This window comes from Marmota flaviventris, chromosome 17, assembly GCF_047511675.1.
Source record: "Marmota flaviventris isolate mMarFla1 chromosome 17, mMarFla1.hap1, whole genome shotgun sequence".
Classification (NCBI taxonomy): domain Eukaryota; kingdom Metazoa; phylum Chordata; class Mammalia; order Rodentia; family Sciuridae; genus Marmota; species Marmota flaviventris.
In genome coordinates, this window is record NC_092514.1 from 55,769,095 (window position 1) to 55,795,481 (window position 26,387).

Genomic DNA, 26,387 nt, shown 5'->3' on the forward strand with positions numbered 1-26,387 from the left:
ACAGGAAAACATGGAGCAGAGATGTGAATCCAAGCAGTCAGACTGGTGCCACAGTTTTTCTTAAAACATTAAATATACAATCCTTCAAAATTATTTTATATTTATTTTTATTTTTGTTTTTTTAATGCATAACGCCAATAAATAAAATTGTGGTATTAGCAATAAAATAGAAGGAATAGAACCAGTTCAAAAATATACTTATGAAAGTATCTTTATTTGTTTTATGATAAAAATGGCACTTCAAACTCAATAAAAAGACTATGGAATGAAGAGTTGTATGACATCAATACAAGGGGAAAATTCAGTTTAAAATCCACTTTATAAACTCCAAGTAGATTAAAACACAGACATAAAAATCAATACAGATTCTATAGTCTGTATCCCTTCAAAATTCTGGAACTTAAGGTCCCATGATGATGGTATTAAGAGGTGGAAAAGAAAAGAAAAGGTGGGGGAAGAGAGTTAGGCCACGAGCACTTAAATCTTATGAATCAGATTAATTCCCTTACAAAACATGCTTCAGAGAGTTGCCCAGAATTCAGGTATGGAAGTGCATGCCTGTAATCCCAGCAAATTTGGGAGGCTGAGGCAGGAGGATTAAAAATTCAAGACCAGCCTCAGCAATTTAGCAAGGCCCTAAGCAACTTAGTGAGATCCTGTCTCAAAATAAAAAACAAAAAGTGCTGGGCCTGGGATGGGAGCTCAGTGGTTAAAGCGCTTGCCTAGCATGTGTAAGGCACTGGGTTTGATTCTCAGCACTGCATATAAATAAATAAAAGTCCACTGACAACTAAAAAATATTTTTTAAAAGTGCTGGGCCCCTGAATTCAATCCCCAGTGCCAAAAAAAGAAAAAAGTATTGAAGTCAGATCTAAAGATAGGTAGTTAGTATAGTTAGGTAAATCGTGTCTAATATAGAGTAAAATAGAAAATGAAGGCCAAGTTGAGAATGGAGCCTGGAAAAGCAGAGCAGCACTTGGGAAACTGAAATGTTAATGTTCCCAAGGCCCAGAGCCCATCCCAAGGAAATGTTAATGAAGCAGCTTCCAGCAAAACAGATACTTTATTTATCTAAAATTCTTCTTTATCTAAAACAGTAGTAGGAAAGAGATGCCCTCTAAAAGAAAGGATCAGAGAATATTTCATAGAAGATAAGACATTGGAGCTAAATATTTTAAAAATGTGTAGGTCTCTAGATAGAAGGTATAAAGACACAGATTAGAAAATTCAGATATATTTGATAAGTAGTCTAACTGAACATTTGAAGTTCTCAATTTTAGTTTTATTAACATTTGGGATTTAATTATTAAACCTGAACATTTAGTTCTTAAACAGTGATTGGCTCATTTTCAAAGGTATTTCACTTAAAAGATGCTAATCCAAAAGTCCTTCCTGCCCAGATTACTCCTTTGTCCCACCTGTCCCCCACCCTTTGGGCCTTCCCACCTACATTCCAACACTGAAAGATAACAGAACAAAGGACAGGAATGCAGGAAAGCTGAAAGAAGACCTTAGCTATAAAAAGGGGAACACATTGGCCCTTCGACCTATTCCACCTCTTGGGTCCCCTTCTTCCTCCTGGAGAAGTCTTTTCTGCTATCCTTTAATACAGCTTCTAAACTTGCCTCGCATGCTTCTCTGGTGTTATACTTTGGCATTGGGGAAGCAAGGACTCATCACTGGTAAAAAGTGGTAACAGTATCACTAAAACTAAAGAATTTACTAGTAAAAAAGTCACCTATCTTTTCTCTTGTATCCATGGAGAAAGTAATTCAAACTTGTAATTTTTTCTTCTTCTTCTTCTTCTTTTTATTTGGCTTCACAACTGTATTCTCTCACTGTTCTGGATGCCACAGTACAAAATTAGTATCACTGGGCCAAAATCAAGGTATAAGCCAGGCCACAAACTCTTTGGAGGTTCTAGGAGAGACTCCATTCCTTGCCTCCTCTAGTTTTGTAGCTTTCTGTGGCTTGCAGTCACATCACCCTTTTTTTTTTTTTTTTTTGTACAGAGGATGAACCCAGGAGCATTTTACCACTGAGCTACCTCCATCCCTTTTATTTTATTTTGAGACAGGATCTTACAAAGTTGCTGAGGCTGTCTCAAATTTGTGATCCTCCTCTGTCAGCTTCCCTAGGCACTGAGATTAGAGGCATGCACTCTGACACCCAACTAAATGCCAGTATTCTTTAAGAGGATTTCATTTTCTTTTTTTTTTTTTTTTGAGTTGTAGATGGACAAAATGCCTTTATTTTATTTGTTTATTTTTATGTGGTGCTAAGGATCAAACCCAGTCCTCACACATGCTAGGCAAGACTCTGCCACTGAGTTACAGACCCAATCCCTCATTTTATTTCTTTTTTTAATTGTCAATAGACCTTTATTTTACTTTATTTATATGTGGTGCTGAGAATTGAACCCAGGGCCTCATACATGCTAGGCAAGCGCTCTAACACTGAGCTACAACTCCAGCCCCTCATTTTTCTTTCTTTCTTTTTTTTTTTTAATATTTACTTTTTAGGTGTAGTTGGACACAATGCCTTTATTTTATTTACTTATTTTTATGTGGTGCTGAGGATCGAACCCAGGGCCTCACACGTGCTAGGCGAGTGCTCTACTGCTGAGCTACAACCCCAGCCCCCCCACCATTTTCTTTTAAAAGCACTAAAGTGTAATGTATTTCATATAAGCTGTGTGAGGATAAAAAAAAAAGTATAAAACTTCTCATGAAAAATGGTTCTTATCACTTTCCTATACATCTATCACAGCATTTACCAGAATACTAGATTATTTTTCTTACATGTAATTCTTCCTAACTAACTCCTCAAGGTAGAGACAATATCTTGGAGCACCTTTGTACACCCAACACCTATCAATCTGACACACAGTATATGCTAAGTAAACTCCTTCTAAGAGCATAACCTGGTTTTCTGTACTTTGATTTTCTGATCTCTAGACAAAGTCAGATGAAATCCAAACATATTTGTTCTTGATAGCTTAATGGCAGCTTAGTGTGTTATGGTAGCTTTATTAGTGAAACAGAATGTATTTCATGAGGTAAATAAAATACCTATACATCAGATAATGTGCTTTGTTTCTAGGAATAAAATATCCAAGATAAGAACTTTAGAAGATTGGTATTGATTTTATAATATGTTAAATGCATGGTATATAAATGTATTTCCCCTTGGAGTTCAGGATGCAAATATAAGACACCTTTGTCTTTCCTATCCCAGTGTTTAATTAACAGAAATTTATATTACTATCTCTTAGGGATCTTATATGAAACACTCAATTCCAGATTTACTCCTAATCCAAGGATGAGGTAGTTTAAGGAGATGAGAATTGTGTCACTGGCAATTTTGAAGATCATCCATGTTACCTGTTTATCTCTAGAAGGAACAGCAGTCACAATAAATAATGAATGAAATTTGGTTTTAATTATCTCTCCTTAATAATGTTCCCTTAACTTAGGGGGCACTAGTAACAAGCAAGAGTTTGATATCTGATTTTTAACTAACATTAATCCAATTCCTATTATGATAGGGAAATAGATTATGAAAATCTTCTTTTAAAGCTGTAAAAAGAGTGGTTTCCCCCAAGGCTCAATGTGTGTTTGTAGTAGAACTAAGATTAGATCCCTTAAGAAAATTTTTTTCATTCTATATTGGGAATTGACCTAGAGACACTCATCACTGAGTGACATTCTCAGCCCTTTCTGTTCTTTTGAGATTCAGTCTTGTTAAATTGCCCTTCCACCTCAGCCTACCAGGTCACTGGGAGTACAAGTGTGCACCACCAAGCCTGGCTCTGAAATCTTGGTTCCTATATATAGGCCAAACTCTGTAGAAGAGAAACCAGATGTAATTTATGGCCCTTAGAGCCTATAATCTACCTTTTGAGACATAATCTAAATATAATTATTCTAGGGTCCTTGCCTAGCATGTGTGAGACCTTGGGTTAGAAGCCCTATACTATCCTCCCCAAAATAATAAAAATAAAATAAAATAGGGCTGGGTTTGTGGCTCAGCAATAGAGTGCTTGCCTAGGACATGAGAGGCCCTGCATTCGGTCCCTCAGCACCACATAAATATAAATAAATAAAGGTATTGTGTCCAACTACCTCTAAAAAATAAATATTAAATAAATAAACAGACAAATAAATAAATAAAATACAATTAATCTTTCTTAAGGAATATGCTGGCCTCGGTAAAGTTGCAATTTTTTGTTGTTGTTGGGCTTTAAAAAATTATATCTAGATTTGGAAAGCTTCTTTGTATAACATGAGTCAGCTGTGACTAAGAATACTGAATATTAATGAAGCCTCTTATCCTGCAGTTATAATTTTTTTTTAAAGAGAGAGAGAGAGAATTTTTTAATATTTATTTTTTAGTTTTCGGCAGACACAACATCTTTGTTTGTATGTAGTGCTGAGGATCGAACCCGGGCCACATGCATGCCAGTCGAGCGCGCTACCGCTTGAGCCATATTCCCAACCCCCTGCAGTTATAATTAATGTTAATATGCTAGGAAAGTTATAGCATTAAATAAATGTTCTAATTAACCAAGGAGAATTCCAAATATACCAGTTTTCTTTTCTATATGTGGGTTGCAGAAGTAAGTTGTGATGAATATTTTTCAACATGTGCCTTCCTTACCTGAAGGGTACTAGTAACACTAACCTTTTTAAAAAAATAAATATATCTCTTCTTATCTGTGTTCAGTCACAAAAAAAGTTGTAACTATTTTCTACAAATCAGAAAAGAAAGAACAATCAGTTTCTATGTAAATGTCAATTTACAATTTGGTGCCAGATTTTCCACTTAAGAGACATTTACCCATATTTGCCTAACAACGAGTACAATAATAGCTGGAGTAAACTTCAGATTAAAACACTGGTAAATTATTACTGCTCAACTATACTGATTAAAACACATAGATACTCATTTTATAAACCTAGTACATAAAACTGAATCAGATGAATAAAGAAATGATAGGTTGTACTCCCCCCTTTGTAAAAGGATTCTGTATTTAAATTGCATGTTCTTTTAAAAATTGAAAAAGTCTATTTACAAACATTTCTACACAACATATTAATAGGCATCATTTGTTGAGCTCTTATTGTACAGTAAACAACTTGCTAAATGCTATACAATCATCATATAGAATTTAATATAATCCAGTAAAGTATTTTATACCCTTTTAGAAACTGAAAATTTGAAACAGATTAAATAACTTGTCCAAGGTCATAAAAGACAGTGATTAGCAAAGTAGAGTTCAGCCTCAGACTTCAAAGCTAATGCTCTTAAATAGGTTCTGTATGTAAATATAAATTGCATAAATCCTATGAAATTGAATCATAGCACACCAAACTCCATTATATCACACAATCATTACATCCACTTCTCACTCCCATGGCAAAGATGTTATTCAGTCAGCTTATACTGCAGATATTTTCCCCCACTGTCAGCCTTAGTTTTTTTGTTTATTAGAATTCAGGGTAGAAACAAGCAGAAATTCAGGGGCTGGGGTTGTGGCTCAGTGGTAGAGTGCTCACCTAGCGCGGGTGAGGCACTGGGTTTGATCCTTAGCACTACATAAAAATAAATAAATAAAAATAAAGGCACTGTGTCCACCTACAACTAAAACAAACAAACAAGCAGAAATGCAAAGCAGTGTAAGATAAAATTACAAAGCTAATGGGCTTTTTTTTTTTTTTACTAGCAGTTAGAAATAAAGTAATTTAAGAACAATAAATAACTGACCATCTAATATGTTTAGAAGATCACAGAAGTTTCACAGAAGGAACTGAGAATTGAGACAATGGATGTCCACAGAGGTAACTTACCCAAGGTCACCTAGGTACCAGTAACACTAGAATTTCACTAAAACATATACATGTACAGAAATATACAAATGAATATGAGTACTTTTTAAGCCAGGCATGATGACCACACCTGAAATTCTAACTATTTGGGATGCAGTAAGATTGCTTGAGCCTAGAAATTCAAGGCCAGCATGGGCAACACAAAAAGACCCTGTCCAGAATACTTTTTGTTGATACTGAGAACTGTACCTAGAATGAGTTCTACCATTGAGCTATACTCCCAACTCTTTTTATTTATTTATTTAGAGATGGGGGTCTGACTATGTTGCCCCAGCTGGCCTTGAACTCCTGGGCTTCAAATGATCCTCTTGCTTAAGCCTCCTGAATAGCTGAAACTAGAGGTCCATGTCAGGCACCACACCTAACAAAAAGGATATATTCTAACACAGATCTCTGGAAATCCTTGCTAACACTTAAATTGTTCACCTGGTGGGAAATGCATATCACCCTTCACCCTTTTCCTTTTCTTCACCCACTACTAAAGAAAAAGAGGGAAAAACAAAACAAGTTTTTTCTTGATAAAAGCAATTCAGGATACAGTGAGTTGATTACTTTCCTTGGGCCTATCAAATAAAGGTTCATATATTCATAAGAATAGGTACTCTACATTTAACATGTCTTCTAAAAATCTTTCTCTTTTCTTTTTGCCTACTTCTCCTGCCACATAAAATTCCTTACTCTGCAAACATAGCACATCCAGATTAGCTAGACCTATGGCATCTTATTAATGTAAATTTTAAGTAAAACTGAGAATGCTTTTCCAGTTTACTCTTTGAAATGACTACTTAATTATATCAGCTGGCATTCTCCAGTAGATCAGAAATTCACAGCAATAAACACTGCAGTACTTTATCTGGTTCATTTGGTTGTATTAAGTTTGGGCAAGGATTTGATATACTACCAGGCTCCACCTCCACATTATTAGATATAATTTTTGACTTAGCACCAAAGTAATATCTAAAATTGATTTACTACTTCCTTTCATGGAATTCTATTTCCCTTCTTTAGTTTCGATTAAAAATTCCTGACATTAAGGACAAACAAGAAGAAATCGCCAGTACTGGTTTTATATCTACCAAGTCCTTGCCTACCTGATCTAACAGGTGATTTTAACATTATAGCAATTTAGGAAACTGAGCAAAAATAAACTGAATTAAGTACATTTTATTTATTTCTTCTTGTTTTGTCCTTAATGTCAGGAATTTTTACTCAAAATTTACAACTGACAGATATAAAGCTTAGTAAGGTCAACAGGTAATCATAAAATCAATTTGAAAAAACATTAGACAAGGGCTGGGGTTGTGGCTCAGTGGTAGAGAGCTGATCTGGCATGTGTGAGGCACTAGGTTCAATCCTCAGCACCACATAAACATAAACAAATAAAATAAAGGTATTGTGTCCATCTACAACTAAAAAAATATTTTAAAAAAACATTTGTAACTCACATGCCTATTGTAATAGTTATTCGATATTTTCCAAAAACAACTATCCAGTAAAGTCATTCTCTTAACAGAAAGTTTTCAAAAGCTAATGGAAATTTGTTTGGTATATATTACATTTTAATATATTTGAATATATAATTTGCACTGATAAGTGACCTAAAACATAAAAATATAAGACTCCAAAAGTGCTTTGTTTTTGAAGCTGAAACCAAGTAAAAAATCCTATGGCATAGTTCAGTATCACCACCTATTGTTAGTTGTGAGTAAAATAAAACCATTTTATTAAATGAATTCAAATGCATTGAGACATAAAACTATAAAATCACCGTTGGATGCATTTGGGTGAGGGTGTAATCTAAAAATTCACTAAGTCTGAATGATCACATAGCAAATCGGTGTAAAGATAACTATGCAGAAACAGCTAAATTTGGTAGCATAAGGGCATTCTTTCTTCTCCTTCCCTCCCTTAGATTTTCCTGGTGTCATGGAATATTTTACTTTGAACATCTAAAAATACACTTCTAAAACCACAATAGTATACTAGTTAGATTACTAAAATTTTCAACTCAGTTTCCAATCTGTCATCAGTTGGGAAACAGTAATCTAAGGAACAGGAATGAAATCCTCAGCCTATAATAAAGGTACTTATTAATTAGTAAGGAAAAATGAGACCAAAATTTGAAACAAGACAACTGTGGAGATTAAAATAGAAAGATTTTCCCCAGCAACTGAGGAGTCTGAAGCAGGAGGATCACAAGTTCAAAGCCAGCCTCACCAACTTAGGCCCTGAGCAACCTAGCAAGACCCTGTCCCAAAATAAAAATTAAAAGGATGTGGCTCAATGGTTATGTGGCCCTGGGTTCAATCCCCAGTACCAGATGCTGCTGCTGCTGCTGCTGATAATAATAATGCAAAAAATAAAATAAAATGAAGATTAAAACATAAAAGTACAAAACTTTAAAAGTGTTCGTTCTCTAACAGAAATACTGAATCAATGAATGAAAATCATCAAAAAAAGATTATATCAAAGAATATAGAATTTAAACATCAAGAATAATTTTCCAAAGTTTTTGCACAGTAAAGACTATTAGACAATGGTTTTCAATTTGTTAACAAAATTTGTTGGATCTACTAGTGCCCGTCCCACTGCAAGGATTTTTTTTTAATTTTTTTTTATTTTTTAGTTGTAGTTGGACACAATATCTTTATTTTATTTAAGTGGTGCTGAGGATCGAACCCAGGGCCTCGCAGGATCTAGGTGAGCGCTCTACCTCTGAGCCACAACCCAGCCCCAACTGTAAGGATTTTTAAAGAATGAAACATGTCTAAGCTTTGTTGGTGCCTATAAACCCAGCTACTCAGGAGACTGAGGCAGGAGTATTACTTAAGCCCAAGACTTGGAGGCTGACTTGGATAGCATAGGGAGAACACCACCTCAAAAACAACAACAAAAAACAGAACAGTGAGGTGGGGCACACCTATAATCCAAGTTACTAGGGAGTCTAAGGCTAGAGGATCAAAACTGGAGGCCAGCCTCTGCAAATTCAAGACCAGGCACAGTGGTACCATTCCTATAATCCCAGCAATGTGGGAGGCTAAATCAGAAGCAAGCAGGAGTATCACAAATTTAAGGTCAGCATGAGTAACTCAGTGAGACCCTGTCTCAAAAATATAAACAAACAAACAAAGGACTGGTGATGCAGCTCAGTGGTAGAGTTCCCCTGGGTTCAATTACCAGTACCAGGAAAAGAACAATGACAATTTATAGGATTCTGGAACAAAAGTTACTTGAATGATTTATTCTAATTCTAATGGAGAAGAGAAATGAAAAGAAATAACAAGTCAGAGAAGTGAAAAGAAATAACCAAAATCCCAGTTAGTCCATGGCAAAAATTGAGATTAATGAATATCCAGGTCTCTTAACTCCCAATGTAGTTTTTTTTTTTTTTTTGGCATGCCACCTTTTATGACTTCTATTATTTTGGATAAATTGAATTGACAAAATGAAGAAAGCAGGAAAAGAACTATGACAGCCTAGTGTTACAGAACATGTGATATTATAGATTTACAAGAAAAGCAGTGAGATATAAGGAATAACGGTAACAAACATGGATTTAAAATGCATATTACTTGGAGCATATTACTTCCTAACTTACATGAGACTTAACATCTCCAGGCACAAATTAAATTTTAAAATGATATGTGGATGTCAGCTAATATTACCACTATGACATTTTTTTAAAATGTTAGGCTTTTTAAAATTTTTTATTTTTAGTTGTAGTTGGACACAATACTTTTATTTTATTTTTTTTTATGTGGTGCTGAGGATCGAAACCAGAGCCTACAAAGAGTGCTCTACCACTGAGCCACAACCCCAGCCCCTAAATGTCAGGCTTTTTAATGAGCCCTAAGAAAGATAGAACTTCCCCCTCAAGAGTCAAAATGTAGCTATTAAGAGTATGACAAAGTGAAAAAGTTTAACTGAAAAAAATCTAAACTTGAATCTGAGGGCTCGTCTAGATATTTCCCATAGGATGTTAAGATAATGTTATTTAATGCACTTAAAATAAAGGGTACACTCATTCTTTTTAGAGCAAATACAAAACTAAATATACTGGATGAAGAACTTTAGGAAAGCAAATTCCCACACATTTTATGGGCTTTATGGTGAGTTATGCAGAACAGGATAAAGAGTGGAATTTTTAAAAATGCAGACTGAAATCTTGGCTCTCCCACTTTTGAACTTGAACACATATCAGGCCCTCACTTTCCGAAACTGTAAAACATAATTGTGAGAAACAGAACTGAGATGGCTGGGGATGTGGTTCTGTAGTAGAGCACTTGCCTAGCAAGCATGAGGCCCAGGGTTCAATTCCGCACCCAACCAAAAAGAAATAACTGAGGTAAAACATTTTGCTCAGTCCAGGTGAGACGCATTCAGTAACTATCACTAAATTTGAAAGGAAATTATCAAAATTGGCCAAAAAAGTTCATTATAAGTAATACTGTAAGTATTTGAACGATGAATTCCATTTAAGTGACTAACACAGTTTAACATATTCTGTCAACGTATAAAGGATATTTATTGTATATATATTTAATGCCAAGGTAACAGAGGAAGGAATGACATCTCTAGATTTCTTTTAACTAGAATAGACATCTACTCTGACTATTCTACAGAGTGCTACATATCTGGCCACTCTCTTGGCTTACTTATTTGATACTGGGGATTGAACTCAGGGTCACTCGACCATCAAGTCACATCCCTAGCCCTATTCTGTATTTTCTTTAGAGACAGAGTTTCACTGAGTTGCTTAGCACCTCCCCCGTTGCTGTTGCTGAGGCTGACTTTGAACTCAGCTGTCCTTCGGCATCAGTTCCTCCAGCCCCTGGGATTACAGGCGTGTGCCACAGCGCCAAACTTAGTTTTAATTTCCATTTTTTTAAATATATTTTTTAAAAATTGTAGTTGGACACAATACCTTTATTTTACTTATTTTTATGTGGTGCTGATTATCGAACCCAGTGCCTCATGCATGCTAGGCAAGCTCTCTGCCACTAAGCTACAGCCCCAGCCTTCCATTTTTTTTTTAAACTGCAGTTCTATGCCCGTATGTGAGATTAAACCATGTGGCCTCCAGTTACAACATTCAAAAGCATACAGAATAAAACATTTCCTATAAGATGAATCAACTATGGAAAGATCATAAGTTTCAGTTATTCACACCCCCCCCCCCCAAATTTTTTCTTTTTGTATTAGGCCTAACTGCTATTTGAAATTAGTCATTATTATTTGCAAAAACAGTGAGGTATAAGATTTCCTGCACTCAGAAAAATTCTCAAAGATCAACTATTTACAATCATAAAAATTACCAGCTATTTAAAAAGCAATCTGTAATTTTGAGGTGTTTGGGGCTGGAGCTGTGGCTCAGTGGTAGAGCTCTTGCCTACCATGTGTGAAGCACTGGGTTCGTTCCTCAGTACCAAATAAAAGGAATTGTGTCCATCTACAACTTTAAAAAAATTTTTTTTTTAATCTTGTTTTAGGGCAGGGCAAGCCGGCCCACTGTAATCCCAGCGGCTTGGGAGGTGGAGGCAGAGCCAGAGGCGGAGGCAGGGGGATCTAGAGTTCTAAACCAGCCTCAGCAATTTAGCAGTGAGGAAGCAACTCAGTGAGACCCTCTCTCTAATAAAATACAAAACAGGGCTAGGGATGGGGCTCAGTGGTCGAATACCTTTGAGTTCAATTCCCAATACCCCCCCCCCAAAAAAAAACTGTTTTAGGATTGGGGATGTGATTCAGTGGTTAAGTAGCCCTGGGTTTAATCCCTAGTACCCCACCGAAAAAAAAAAAGTTTTAGACATGAAAAGCCTGTTTTATTTACCTATATCTTTTATTGAAAGTAAATACTTGAAATATTTCCAATAAATTTATTGCTTTATAAGAGGCCTGTAATGCCAGCAACTTAGGAGGCTGAGGTAGGAGGATCCAAGTTTGAAATCAGCCACAGTCACTTAGTGAGGCCCTAAGCAGCTCTGCAAGACCATGTCTCAAAATAAAAAATAAAAGACTGGGGATGTAGCTCAGTGGTTAAGCACCCTTGGATTCAATCCCCAGTATCAAAAAAATAAAATAATAAGAGTCCAATTGACTGGTTGTCTTATTACTTATAAATTAGATCAACAAAGAGGTAAGTAGTTTTAAGAAATACTCAGATATTGAAAATTCTAACAGTTCATCCAGACATTATTCATTTTATTCTGACATGGAACACTTCACATACTGATTGAATAATTTTTGGCTTATAAACACTGTAATCATGAACAGTAAATATAAAGGTTCAGGCTGAAGATGTGTTTCAGTGGGGCAGTGCTTGCCTATGATGCACAGAAGTAAAAGTAAAGGAGGTTTCTCACCTTATTCTTTTCACCTTCTCAGATCATATTTAGAAAGACTTAGCTGCCTGCTACATAGTAATCAAGGTAAATAGCTACACTTAATAAAGCAATAAATTTTCTTGTTATTTTTAGTATGCCAGCACTACAGATAAAACTGTAAAGCTATAACAAAAACAGGAAATAGCAATGTAATTTTTAAGTACACACCACAAGAGAATTCTTTCCAACAATTCAACGACCTAAAGTGGACAGAAAAATGATAAAAGAACTACCTGCATTGGCAAAAAGCTATCTTTGCCTGGGGATGTGGCTCAAGTGGTAGCGCGCCCACCTAGCATGCGTGAGGCACTGGGTTCGATTCTCAGCACCACGTAAAAATAAAATAAAGATATGTGTCCACCTAAAACTAAAAAATAACTATTAAAAAAAAAAAAGCTATCTAAGCCCCACTTAATATTCAGGATTTGGTACTTCTGATTCCTCTTAACTGACAAATGTCTATTCTGTAATTTTAATGACATTCTGGACTTTCACAATAATGCTGAATATGAAACCACCATTAATTAGTCTCGGCTTTGTACATTAGAGCAACATAACATCCTACTGAGATAACATCAAATACTAACATCTAATACTTCTTCCCTTTTTTTTTTTTTTTGGTGGTGCTGGGGATTAAACTCAGGGCCTTGCGCAGATGAGGCAAACACTCTACCAACTGAGCTATATCTCCAGTCTGCCCCCCATTAAATTTTATATGAAAACTCCAAGCTGCACTCAGTGGCATGCACAGGCCTGTAATCCCAGAGACTGGGAAGGCTGAGGCAGGAGGACAGCAAGTTCAAAGCCAGACTCAGCAATTTAGCAAGGCCCTAAGCAACATAGCAAGACCCTGTCTCTAAATAAAATATAAAAATGGGGCTGGAGATGTGGTTCAGTGGCTCAGTGGCCAAATGACCCTGGGTTTAATCCCTGGTACCACAAAACAAAAACAAACAAACAAAAAACTCTAAGGCGAACAATTCTTTAATTTTCCCCACTTCTCATCCACAACTTAACACTGTAGCTTAAACTTCCTCCAAATGTATCCTATCTAGTCTTTGGGGATAATTTCAAATATTTTCATCGCAAGCATTTAAAGAAATGAACAGACTAAACTGCAGACCCTTAATTAAGATATTTCACCCTCTGCACAGAGTTGGTGAGTTTCCTAAAGTTTTTGTCTTACCCTCTTACAATTTCATCTTTTGAGTGAAAACGAAGAAAATCACCAAATGAGATGTACACTGAGCCGTGAGTGATCCCAGGTCAGCCTGATTCTCTGCCAGAAAAGGCCAGATAAGATTTACTCTTCTTCTTGTTGTATACGTTTCTTTCTCTCTTATCCTCTCAATCAATCTTCCTCTACATGATTATACTATTGTAATTCGTCAGTAGTTACAATACTTCACTTTCAAAGGAATGCCTTCCCCACTTGGTGACTACTCTCTAAAGATACTTGGACACTTTACATTTCTCAATTCCATGACCAACTATAAACCTCGATCACCGGAGGAGGTAAAGTTCCTAGGAGACCACAAGACCCCAAAGGATTTTCAAGTCTCTCATATCTTCGTCCCAATCTCAAACCACATAGACATCTAAGGGTTCCCACAAACAATGAGCTACAAAAGTCCAGACTAAACGGAAAGAAGAGGAAGTATCCGAACAATACTCAAACTCAACACAGGACCGAAAACCCACAGTCTCCTCTATCATCCCAGTCGGCTACCCCCACTGCCTTAGTTTAACCAAGGTCTTAAACTCGAGAAATGGCCCCTCATCGGTCATTTCTCCGCTCGACCGATGGGAAACGATCCACGAAAGTGGCAGGAAGAAAAAGCTCGCTCCGGCCGGTGGGAGCCGTGATGTTTTTTCTACCGAATGGAAGGAGGCAAGCCAAGGGTGTGTAAAGAATGGAAAACTGAGTGATCAGGGGGGAGGGGGGAATTAGGGCGCCAGAGCTAATCCCCCGCCGTGGCGCTCGGTGGGAAGGGGCAGCAGGCGTGCTCCCTGGAGAGCTAGGCAAGCCGGGCGGCGCTGGCTTTCGGGTCAAGAGAAGGGTCGTGAGGGCTGGCAGCCCCGCCGGTGGTGGGTGGCGCCAGGCAAGGGAGGAGGCTCAGAGAGGAGCGAACGAACGTTTCAACGTAGGAGTGCGGGGCTGGCCTTTCTCGTTGCCCGAGCCCCCCGAACTCATACCTCAAACCTGCTCTTGGTCACTCCGTTCACGTCTCTCCTCATGGGGCCGGCGGGTGCGGCCCGGGCTGGGCGCTGCGGCGTGCGGAGTGCAAACACAGGGGCCCAGGGCAGGCCCGAGAGTTCCGGGACCGGGAGCCGGCAGCGAAGGGGAAAAGCAGGGGGTGTACGACGGGCAGCAGAGACTTCTAGGCTACTGCGGGGCCTCCGCCACCTCCCGCGGCTCCAGCGGCCCCGAGGACTGCTCGTCTCTAGCTCGGCTCTCTCCTCAGCCTCAACTTCAACCCAAAACAAAAACACTCCCCACCTGCCAGCAACGCCGCTCCTCATTGGGCAGAGCCGCCCGGGCCTCGGAACGCCGGGGGAGGGGGAGGAGCGCGCGGCGGCGGTGCGAGACCACCCCTCCCCCACCACAGGCGCAGCCCCTGACGTGCGCCCGCGAGCAGCCGGAGCTCGGCGGCGGTGGTGGCTCGACCCCCTCCCGCTTCCGAGGCAGGCCAGCCCACCGGGAGAAGGCGAGGCAGGGAAGTGCCTAAGTGTCTATGTGTTTGTGTAGGGGGGGGTGTGGGGCGGGAGCGAGTGCGCGCGTGCTCGTGGACTCGTGAGGGAGAGGAAAGCAGGAGGACAGCACACCGCACCGGAGCCCCCTTTTGGCCCAGAACCCTTCTCCTCCCCTCAGAGGGCAAACAGGCACGCACCTACCCACACAGAACCAGAGCTTTTGGCCTAGTCCTCTCAAACCCTAGGCTTGTCACTAACTCCCCTGTACCCGGGGTTGGCTCACACATCGTTTCTGACCACCCAACTCCCATCCTCTATCACTCACTGTCGCCTTGAACCCAAAGTGCAGGAGGCGGTCCCTGCTTGGAGCCATTTTCCTCCTCTTTTTGGATGTCTCTAGATTGGGGCAGTAATGCCGTGGCCGCCGCCGCCGCCGTTGTCGCCGCTGCCGTAGTTGCTGCTGCCGCTGCCGCCGCCGCCGCCGCCTCCCCCGCCGCCGCCTCCCCCGCCCCAGTGGATTGCATTACGGGGTGCTGCAGGGAGGCCTGGGGGTCCGCTGCAGGGCGGGTGCCTCCCAGTGCATGGCTCGAAAAGGCTGGGCCTAATTGCGCTCAGGGGGAGGCCGAGTGCCCGGTTCTGCTGCGGGGGTGGCCCCGAGGCCACACCTCAGGCCTGAGGGTCAGAGGGTGCAGGGCTAGAGCTGGGCTACCATTCCTCCGGCAGGGGGAGGGGCGCGCATCAATGGGGTAGGGGCTGATGAGGCAAAAATGCCTTTGGCTTCCCCGCCCCTCCGGAGCTGCTGGCGCCCAATGGGCTTTAGTGCCTGTCCGCTCTCCAATCAGGGCACTGGTTGGTGAGAACCTGAGACTGACGCAACTTTGGCGGGAGAAACAAGCGTGTGAGAGCGAGTAGGCGGGGGCATTTGCCCAGTAGAAACTGACTTTGGTCACTCTTGGGCGACTTGTGTAGAAGTTGGTCCATGTCATCATACCTCTATGTTTTAACAACTAGGGACTTCTAGGTGCTGGAATTTGTGACTGATTCCCGTGAACTGAGGCCCAATTAAAAGTTGAGTTGCCCCTTCAAAAGAAACTAAAGAATAATATCCCAAACATGAAATATTATAAACTGTATGAAACCCCAGCAGTCCTTGCAGAAGCAGCAGTACTGCTTACATTTGTTATGCTCCCAAAGCAGTTATGTTTGTCTTCACACCCCTTTTAATTAGTGGTTTTAGTGACTGTCAGGCTTGTTATGAATCTCAAAGAAATGAACATTTAAGAGCATCAAGCACTGCACATCGTTAAGGATAAGCATATTTTACCTGGCTTCTTACCCAATTCTTAAAGCACTTTAATAACCTTTCCTTTATATCCTAATAAGCAAGGAACCCTAGCTTCAGAAAACTTTCTCAGGTCCACAAACCAAGATCTACATGTTCTATTTCCTCTCTGGTCCCAGATACTTTCAATGTTTCTACTTCACTTCCACCAGTGTAATAAAACAGCCTTTAAATTTAGTCACATCTAAGAGCTATTTTCTCCCACATGACTGATCCATGTGGTAACAACTGCAAAAGGCAGAAAAACTGACACCCAGAGACAAAAAAAAAAAAAAAAAAAAAAATCTTGTCTGAGATGTCCATGCCTGTGGACCCATGTAGGGAACTTTGGGAAGACATTACTTTTTTTACTTGTTTCAATATTTTTTTTGGGGGGCTGGGGATGTGGCTCAAGCGGTAGCGCGCTCGTCTGGCATGCGTGCGGCCCGGGTTCGATCCTCAGCACCACATACAAAGATGTTGTGTCCGCCAAATACTAAAAAAAATAAATATTAAAAATTCTCTCTCTCTCTCTCCCTCTCTCTCACTGTCTCTCACTCTCTCTTTAAAAAAAAATATATATATATATATATATATATATATATTTTTTTTTTTTTTTTTTTTTTGAGAAGCTGAACTGAAGATTATACAAACAATTAAAATATTAGACATAAATAGGTAGGCTGAGGTTGTGGGCTCAGGGTAGAGCACTTGCATAGCAGGTGAGGCACTAGGTTCAATCCTCAGCACACATTAAATTAACTAAAGGTTACAAAGTGCAAAAATTACACATAGGCATATGACTTTTTATCAAAGAATTTTATTTGTATGTAAATAAACAGGTTTTTTGTAACGTTTTAGGGAGGAAAATCCCACAAATTGTGTCTACTTTCAAAAAATGAAAAACCCCAAAGTATTTACAGAACGGCCATACACACAGAAAATCAAATTTGAAAGATTTCCTTTAAAAAAGGCCCTCCCCACTGCTCCTGATGTACATTTTTTAACTCAAAATTTAAAACTCAGCACTTACAGTTGAGCATCTTTCCCAACATAATTTCTAAGATATTAAATACTTTCTGCCCCCTCCAGAAACAAACTCCAGGATAGAAATAAATGGGGGGCAGAATAGAAATGAGGAAAATTTCTGAAAACAAGATTGCTTAAGGATTGTGAATGCTTCCTATACTGACATCTGCTTTAAGTGACTCAACTGTGGATACTGTATGACTCATTGGCTCCCTGAAAGACTTTCTTCTGAAAATTCATGATATTGCTGCCCTAGATTTTCAGACCTAGGCCTGAAAAACGAAAATTCTTTTCAAGAGTCACCAACCTCAAGCCTGGTTTTGGCAAATTATATCCTGCTTGCTCTCCCCACCCCTTCAAAAAATACTTGTTTTAAGACACTGGATTTTAATTTGAAATCTTCATGTACATCAGAGCAGATTTTGACCAAGAACCCCCAACATGAAGCCAAAAGACAGAAGAGGAATCAGGTCAAACTGAGAATACGTAAGACACCAGCAGCAGAAGAAAGGTAGAAGTTGACTTCATGTCCTTGCCGTCTTTTGAAACAGGAGAATGAATACACCTAGACGGGAGGGAGGTGTCCCAGGCTTGGTTTATTCTGCCTCTTCTCCTCCACCCTGTGGAGAAATGCAGTGTTCCCTGGTTCTCAGGCAGGGTGAAGCAGTTTAGCCCCGGCTCCCTGTTAAGCAAGTTCAGATGCTGGGTCAGTGTGTGGGGTGTGCCCATCGACAATTCAGGGGCTTATCCTTCATCCAGATCCTAACTCGGGATTCTTTGATCTGGGATGAAGACAGAAAGAGAGAAAAAGCTTCCCAGTTTACTCATTTTGATATTTGTTGGCTCTGCTTGGGGAGCTGAGCCCCTGATACTATGCAGTACATTCCCCACAAGATTTTCCCCACCCAAAACAAACTTAAAAACCATGTAACTTTTTACTTTTCCTGCAGAAACCAACGGGATAGGATTCAAAACTAGGTGACAAACTTTTGAGAAATCCAACCTGTTGTATGTCTGAGAGGCTGCTACTGTATCAGCATCACAAGATAAAGCACTCTGGTATCACCTTGCCCATGTCCTTCTTAGTGTCACCCAAGACATTTGACTCTGATATGGTAACCGATAACTTTTCTTGTTCCAATTTGCAATGTTTCATTTCCTACTTCTTATTACGTTGGGACTTGTACAAAAGTGGCAGAGTTGTTGAGAGCTGATGACCAGTAAAGGGAGAACACTAGAGGAAATGAGAGACAGTCAGGAAAGAAAGCCAAAGCAGATTTTCCAATTCTATGCTAAATCCAACCTGCAGAAAGAGCTGAATATAGAAATCTTCTTCCGTATCTGATGAAGTCACTCCACTTATGACACACAAACGCACATGAATCACCTGGCTTTTTTTTTTTTTTTTTTTTTTTTAAATCCAGAAGTGTTGTGCTGGGGATTATGCCTGCCCCGCTGATACAGATCCTGAATGGAATCATCAGGAATGGCACAGTGCAAGGTGTCAAAATCAAAGTAAGGCCGCAGAATTTTGAGAGAACCCTCCAAATACTGAGAACTTCTGTTGTACTCAAAATGGTCTCCTGGATTTCTATATTTGTGAGAAGGGCTTCTTATTGATGTCCCCCAGAATCCAGATTCAGACCTGTTTCTCCAAAAAGGTCCAATTGTGTTGCTACATAGTAGCAAGGGTTTATCTTCATGCTCACCTAGCATTCCAGGCCCCCATTACTTCAAGTGAGCTTGAAATTGTTTTAAGTGAACTATGGCTGCAAAATTTTCACTGTCTTATCTCAGGGAGCATACAGTGGAGTGGTTAAAGTCTGAACTCCTCCTTGTGATGAAGAGAAACAAAGAGCCCAGCTCTTAGGAATGGCATCAGTTCTCCTGCAAACAAAATGCTGGAATGCGGACTTTTGGCACATTGTGGAAACAGGAGAACTATTAATTCTATAATGATTTTCATGCCAGTGGGTCAGGAAGGCTATCCCACATTATACCTTACTGCATCTGAAAACATGTTTACATCCCCAAAAGCCACCATAAGTTTATTTTTTTTTTTTAAGGAAAAAGATAAATCATTACTTCCATAGGGAGATAACTCCTAATATTCCTATGATGTCTGAACCCTATGAAAAACCTCCTAAAATGAAAATGTCATTTTGGTTTTTCTACTTAACTCCAAAGACAGGCTCTTACTTATTAAGTCTGCTTGGGCTTAATGGTAAAGTATCAGCAAAGCTACAAGCTCTCTACCATGAAATAAGCCTTCCTCTTTCACCTCCCATCATTTTGAACCCTGAACCTCATAGATTTAGAAAGAAACACTGTATAAAAACAAAGGGTTAAAATATTACAAATAAATAGCTAAAATCATCTTCCCTCTCCCAATCACTCCTAAGAAACAGACACCAAACATTGCTTAAGTGTCCAAAATGACCCAAGTCCTTCATTTGCCCATGCCTCAAATGGACAACTACTCAAAAGTGAACAACCTTCATGCAAATGCATCAAGGAATGTATTGCTTTTTCATTTTCTGCCCAGCCCTTCAAATTCATGCACTAAAGTGAGTTTAAAACATGGCCTAAAAATGGAAAAAGGGAGAAAAAATATATATGAATATTTCCCAAAAAACTGTTTTCCCACCCTTCCATCTCCTTACATCCCTCCCTCCCCCTCCCTTTTGTAAGCACATATTTTTAACATTTTCTTTCTGGTAAAAGAATAAGGAATTCTTGATAACCAGAATCAAAACCCTGTGGTCTCTTTAGTTGGGTCTGGATATACCTTTCTGAATTTACCCAGCTTGATGTCAAAGCTATGACTTTTAGGATTCTTAAGTCAGACCTGACTGACTCACCCCTTGTGTTGGTTTACATAAAAACTTATCATTAGTTTCTTCTCTGGCTACATTTGTTTAGAAACCTAGGTTCCTAATTGCCAATCAGAGCCACATCCATTAGATCATCATCTTCCTCCCCAATCATAAAGTCAGGGCTGAGCCTTGAGGGCCTATCTGCAGATAAGATTGTGTTACTTGTCATAGACAAGGACTGGTCTGAAGAGATAGGTGATTTAGACCAACTCTCTGGCTTGATGCTATGAGATTTTTTCTTGTCTCTGTCTCTGTCTTTGTCCCTGTCACGGTCTCTATCTTTGTCTTTTACTTTCTTTTTTTCCTTTTTGTGCTTCTTATGCTTCTCCGTGCTATATTCTGGAAGTGGTCGGATACCATCATCTGAGCTAGGGCTGTTCTGGTAAGATTTCTCTGCTATGGAGGAGCCTGACTCACTTTCACTGTCCAGATTTTGGGGAGTATATGCTGGTGACTTACTATGGCTGGGAGAACCACGTTCATGCTTTGGAGTGGAGCCACTGATCAGTGGAGAGCCATAGTTTTTAGAAGAGGCCATCTGTGGTCTGAGGCCTTCTCCACTACTTTCCCCAGGTTTCTGCAAAGTCACTTTGGCTTTAATGCTGGGGGAGCCACCATCATGCTTGCTGATAATAATTTTTGCCACACCTGTACTCCCCACATTTTTTGACTCTGAGGTCTTCTTAGAAGAATCCACTGAACCCCCAGAAGTAGAAACCTTTGATTTGTCTTTCTCACTTTTCTCACGTTTGCCCTGGAACTCTCCTCCAGACATATTATGTTTTGAAGACATGGGATGGCTAGAAGAATTTGTGCTCACCCCCATCTGACCATCCATTGGATCTTCACCCCCAGGTCCACTGGTGACTACTCCATGCTTCAATTTATCTATGACAGCTGTCAGAGATGGCTTCTTATTTCTGCTGGGAGATTTCCCTTTGGAGCTCCCATGCTGGTTCTGAGAGGACGACATGGAAGAGCCACTTGAGGAAAATGAGGAGGAAGATGCTGTACAAGAATTTGATGATGGAGGAGTTTTCTGAGATAATGAGCCTGAGGATCCTAACCCTGAAGATGACTTCATGCCAGAGCTTGAACTAGTTCCAGACATATGAGAACCACCAGAACCTGAACTGATTGGAGACTTGGCTTTAGAAGATGGAGGAGTCCCAGGAACAGGCTTCATTGGAGAAGCAAGCTTATCAGAGCCTCCAGGAGGCCTTGAGTGAGAAGGGGATATGTTTGGTTTACTTAAAGAAGGATTCATAAGTGATGATGGCTTGCCTTGAGGTTTCATCTTTGTACTGCTAGAGCCACTGCTCAGACCATGCTTGGTAATGGGAGAAGAACCTGGCTTTCCCCCAGACTGAGATGAATTTTTGGACTGACCAGATCCAGAAGACCCTTGGCTGGTATACATACCGCTACTTAACTTGGAACTTAATGAGCCTTCTGATTTACTGCTTTTCATCTTGCCTGAGGTGGAAGCAGAAGAGGAGGAAGAGGAGGAAGAAGAATGGCTATGGTGGCTTTTACTGCCTGAGGAAGACACAGAACCACTGCTGGTATACTGACTATGAGAGGAGGGCTTGCCCACCATCACTGTTCCCTTGGGAATCTGAATAGTGATTTTGGGGATGGGAGGTGTGGAAACACCTGGGGGAGTTTGAGATCTTCCTGAACTGCCTGGAGATTTGGATCCACCTGTACTGGTAGGTGGGGTAAAAGGTCGATTAGAAGAACTATGGGATGGAGACTTTCCCTCTGTGTCTGCCTTCTTCCGCTTTGGAGGCTTATCTTTGCTTTTACCATCATTAGAAGGAGTCCGGCTGCGCTTTCCTGGTTTGCTGTCTAATCCTGGGCCTGACAAACTACTATTACTAGTTCCATTGCCTTCTTTTATCCTTTTTTGAGTCTTTTCTTTCCCTAACTCCCCAGCGGTCATTAAAGGACTCTGACTACCACTGTGATGCTCCAAAAGATCTGCAGGACCCAAAGCCTTACCAGCTACTGATATAATACTGAAATCAACAGTGTCAGCTTGGCTATTGCCTTTAAATTTTGTTTCCCCATTATCACCTCCAAGCATTGGCACCCCCAAAGTACTTAGTGCCTGAGATGCAAATCCTTTAAAATCATCATTATCCCCACTTTGGCTGCTTTCATCAAAATATTCTTCTCCAAAACCACTTTGGCTTTGACTATTCAATAAATCAGGATTGAAATCTACTCCATCAGGAAAAAAATGATTGGTAGGAGAGTCACTACTGGGGCTTCCAGCAGCATCTGCAATAAGGTCAGCTGGATCAGTGTATGGATTTTCATTATTATTAGTTTGAAAGACATCAGAGTCAAAAAGGGCACTCTGAGAATGCCCAGAACTTGAAGAATCCCGAACAGGGGTGCCAATGGGTGGGCAATCATCACTAGTGCTGGGAAGCTTAGAGGCTTCTTCTGCAATGTCTGAAAGGATATCAGTTACATCTGGGCCAATGCTGTCTGAACTGGATAGTCGGACCATCCTTTGAATACTGGGTTGGGGATGAGGTACTGGTTGTGGATAAGTTGTTGGAGGAGTACTACACTGGCTTGGAGCTGGAGTAATGTGCGGCGTATCCAATGTGTCAGCTGCCATATTGACATCAAAGATAGGGTTCTGCGAGTCAACATCCATTGAAAATAGCTCCCTCTGAAAGTCATCTTCAGTCTGGTGCTTGGGTTTGTCAGGTGGTAATCTTGATGACTTCTTCTTCTTGGTCTTGTTGCTCCCCGGGCATATTTCCATCCGGGGTGAGCCAGAAGAGGAGTTCTGCCTTTCTAAAGGGCTGCTTCCATAAAGGGTTGAGAAATCCTGGGCAGGATTATCTTTAAGAAGGTTCATGAGCATCGGGTGGTTCTTGGTGTTGCCGGCCATCGAAGAGACAGGTGGCGGCGTGTGATGAGGAGGGGTCGGACTCGAGCCAATGGTAGACCCCCCGTTCCCTGTGATTTGCAACAAACTGGTAAGAATTGGGTTCTGAGACACCTTGCTGAAGTCCTCCCCATGGCCCACCGACTCATGCCGATCTTTGATGCTCATGCTCATATTAAACAAGGTGGTAATGGGACCCCCCGGAAAGGTGTTGGTTGGTGTAGTGGTACCACTCATTGGGTTGTTGCCTGTGGTCATGCCATACCCTGGGCTGCTAGCCGGGGGCAGGTTCTTTTTCACCATGTCTTCAACTGTCTCTGCAATGAGGGACAGTGCTGGGGTGTCAGCCTGAATGGTTTCAGCCTTCCTCCGAATAGCCCTCATCGTCACAGGGATGGACATACATCTGAAAAATAAGATGGAAAAAACAGATAATACTGCACTAGCTGCTGAATGAAACTCATTTTTCATTTGGAAAAACAGGCTCTAATTTTGCCCAAGACTTAGATAAGCCATCATTAGTTTGCAATAAGCAAGTTTCAGGTAAGACAAGTAAATCTGTAAGGCAATGCCAAAGCTTTGGATATATTCACATTCTAAAAAAAAAAAAATCTGACCCAGTAGGCAATTGTTAACCTCTTATGAAAATATACCAAAACAAACCATAAATGAGTCCAAATGATTAGATTTCATACTGAACTAAAAGGAAACTGGTAATAATAACGGAAAACAGTAATAGAATACTTTCCTTTTAGGGCATTACATGTTAATTAATGTGATCTATTGTTTATTTTAGTGAACCATTAAAAAAGTTTCTTCATCTATCAAGTTGTAAACCTTATTGGCTTAGATCATTCCAAAGCTATTGTAAAAAGTGCTACAGCTGGTGTGAAATCTTGTTTATTTCAAAGTAATTCACTTTTAACTTTCCAGATAAGTATTTCAAAATATACAGTTGAAAAACATTTTGCTCTAAAACATACGTCAACAAACTTTTCCTTATTCCACCAGACAGAAATAGTATTGGTTTTGTAGGCCATAGGCGTTTTTGTCCAACTACTCTGTCATCTTAGCTTAAGAGCTGCCATAGACATGTAAAATGAACATCAGAGTTCCAATACAATTTATTTACCAAAATAGGCTGCTAGGACTGAGGTTGCGGCTCAGTGATAGAGACCTTGCCTAGCATGTGTGAGGCACTGGTTCGTTTCTCAGCACTGCAAATAAATAAATACAATAAAGGTCCATTGACAACTAAAAACTATTTTTTAAAAAAATGGGCTGCTAGTTTCTGCTTAAAAGTTACATATTAATGTTTCTGGGAAGATGATGACTTAAGTATATTCTCACATATTGACATTTCATGGTTTATCTTTTAAAAAGTGGCAAAACGGTATAGGTGAAAGAAAAGTGCATCTTACTTCAGCTGTCTCCCACTTTTAAGTACACTAATGCCTGACCTAAAGTTACCTACCTTATCTCCTATTACTCCACTGTGATATCAAATTAAAATAAAGAAGTTCAGATCACTTTTAAATTCAAAAAAACAGATAAGAATGAACTCAAAGGAATGACTGTGACTTTCTCCTTTATTTCCAATTCCCTCTAATACTGAAAATATACTCTTAGTTGACTTCCATGGAAAAGGGTCAGTGCTACCTTTGAACAACTTTGGCAATGAAGTCATCTGTGCAGATTAGTGCATCTGAGAGCCCCTTGTAGAGTTTACAGCTCACATGTGTTGAGTCCTGCACATCCATTACCACTGAAAGACAAAATATATGGGAGATTTTTGTGATAGATTGTTTCTGACCTTCCAAAAGATACAAGGACAAAAGTAGCTCCCCTGAGAGAGGTGTTAGCCACCCACACAACTCACCACACACCAGGGAGTCATTCACAGGGTGCTGGAAAGATACACTGAAACGGGACTCTGAGAGGGGACACACTTCAAACTGGAGGAGCCCGGGAGAATCTAAAAATCAAAAAAAAAGTTCATAAAACAACCAAACATAAGACATGAAACCAATAACAATCCTTAAATATACAGAGTAAAATTATTTTTTCCCTTTTTGGAAACTAAATTTCTCTCTTACACACACACACACACATACACACACACACACACACACACACCTTCTAGGTCATCACTCACAAATGACAGAAGTAATCAGATTCCAATAAATTCCAGTTTATTGTTGAATCTTGCCAAAACAAAAAAGTAAATATATAAATTTTCAAATTTCTAATATGAAGGTATGATACCTAATTTTTTTTAAGCACTAGTAATTGCTAGATGAGTGCTGTACCAGTGAGCTACATCTCTCTTTTTTTTTTAAATATTTATTTCTTAGGTATAGATGGACTCAACACAATGCCTTTATTTTTATGTGGTGCTGAGGATCGAACCCGGGTCCCACCGGTGCTAGGCAAGCACTCTACCGCTGAGCCACAATCCCGGCCCCTGAGCTACATCTCTTAAGTTGTACTTCCTAAACAAAATATTCTGGCAACACAGGCACAAAGATCACATACTTGCTCCATTACTCCCCAGTGTAAACTCATTTTTAGTACCCTGAAGCTATGTGGAGAATTCTCCTAAGATTCAAACACATGAAATGTTCTGTGTCATTACTCCCTACTCTTGAAATTCTCTCTTTTTTTTTTTTTTTTGGTACTGGGGATTTAACCCAGGGCACCTTACCACTGAACTACAGCCCACGCCCTTTTTTTATTTTAAAATAGAGTCTCAGGCTGGGGTTGTGGCTCAGCAGTAGAGCGCTCCCCTGGGACGTGTGAGACCCTGGGTCCAATCCTCAGCACCATATAAAAAGAAATGAATAAAATAAAGGCATTGTGTCCACCGAAAATTAAAAAATATTTAAAAATTCTATCTTAAAAAAAAAAAAGAGTCCCATTAAGTTGCTTAGAGGCCTAAGTTAGTTGTAGAAGCTGGACTTGAATTTGTGATTCTCTTGTCTTGGTCTCTTGAGTCACTGGGATTACAGGTGTGTGCCACCACACCCAGCAATTTACTGATTTCTAAAGCAATTTTTATTTGCATGAATAATATCTTCTGTTTTACCCTCCCTGTTTCTTCTTGCCTACCATGTATACTGATACACTTTTACAGAAATGCTTTATGCCCAAGGTAAAAAACTAATCAGCTAGAGAAGTCAAAATTTATATCAAAACATTTAATAACTAACTGTTTGAAAACCAACAGAAATCTAGAATCCTGGAAAAAGGGGCACAGATCTCCCTTTCAAGCTATATGATAGCTGAGTA

At 39.9% G+C, this 26,387-nt stretch overlaps 2 protein-coding genes across 3 annotated transcripts in view; both read right to left on the reverse strand.

Annotated features, from left to right (window-relative positions):
• Fbxl20 (F-box and leucine rich repeat protein 20) overlaps window positions 1-15,386 on the reverse strand; it is a 113,972-nt gene extending 98,586 nt beyond the window's left edge. Inside the window, exon 1 of one of the 2 annotated variants that reach the window (XM_071603524.1) lies at window positions 15,288-15,386. In XM_071603524.1, coding sequence (XP_071459625.1) covers window positions 15,288-15,335 — 48 coding nt within the window. In that variant the 5' untranslated portion in view covers window positions 15,336-15,386. Of the gene's footprint in view, window positions 1-14,464; window positions 14,736-15,287 lie in introns of those variants that run through there. The other variant, XM_027923138.2, reaches the window with a different exon arrangement.
• Window positions 15,387-17,889: 2,503 nt separating this feature from the next.
• Window positions 17,890-26,387, reverse strand: part of Med1 (mediator complex subunit 1) — a 36,614-nt gene continuing 28,116 nt past the window's right edge. The window contains exons 15-17 of the mRNA XM_027923130.2: window positions 24,979-25,074; window positions 24,759-24,864; window positions 17,890-23,505 (exon numbers count right to left, since the gene is read on the reverse strand). Of these exons, the coding sequence (XP_027778931.1) occupies window positions 20,247-23,505; window positions 24,759-24,864; window positions 24,979-25,074 (3,461 nt within the window). The 3' untranslated portion in view covers window positions 17,890-20,246. The remainder of the gene's footprint in view (window positions 23,506-24,758; window positions 24,865-24,978; window positions 25,075-26,387) is intronic.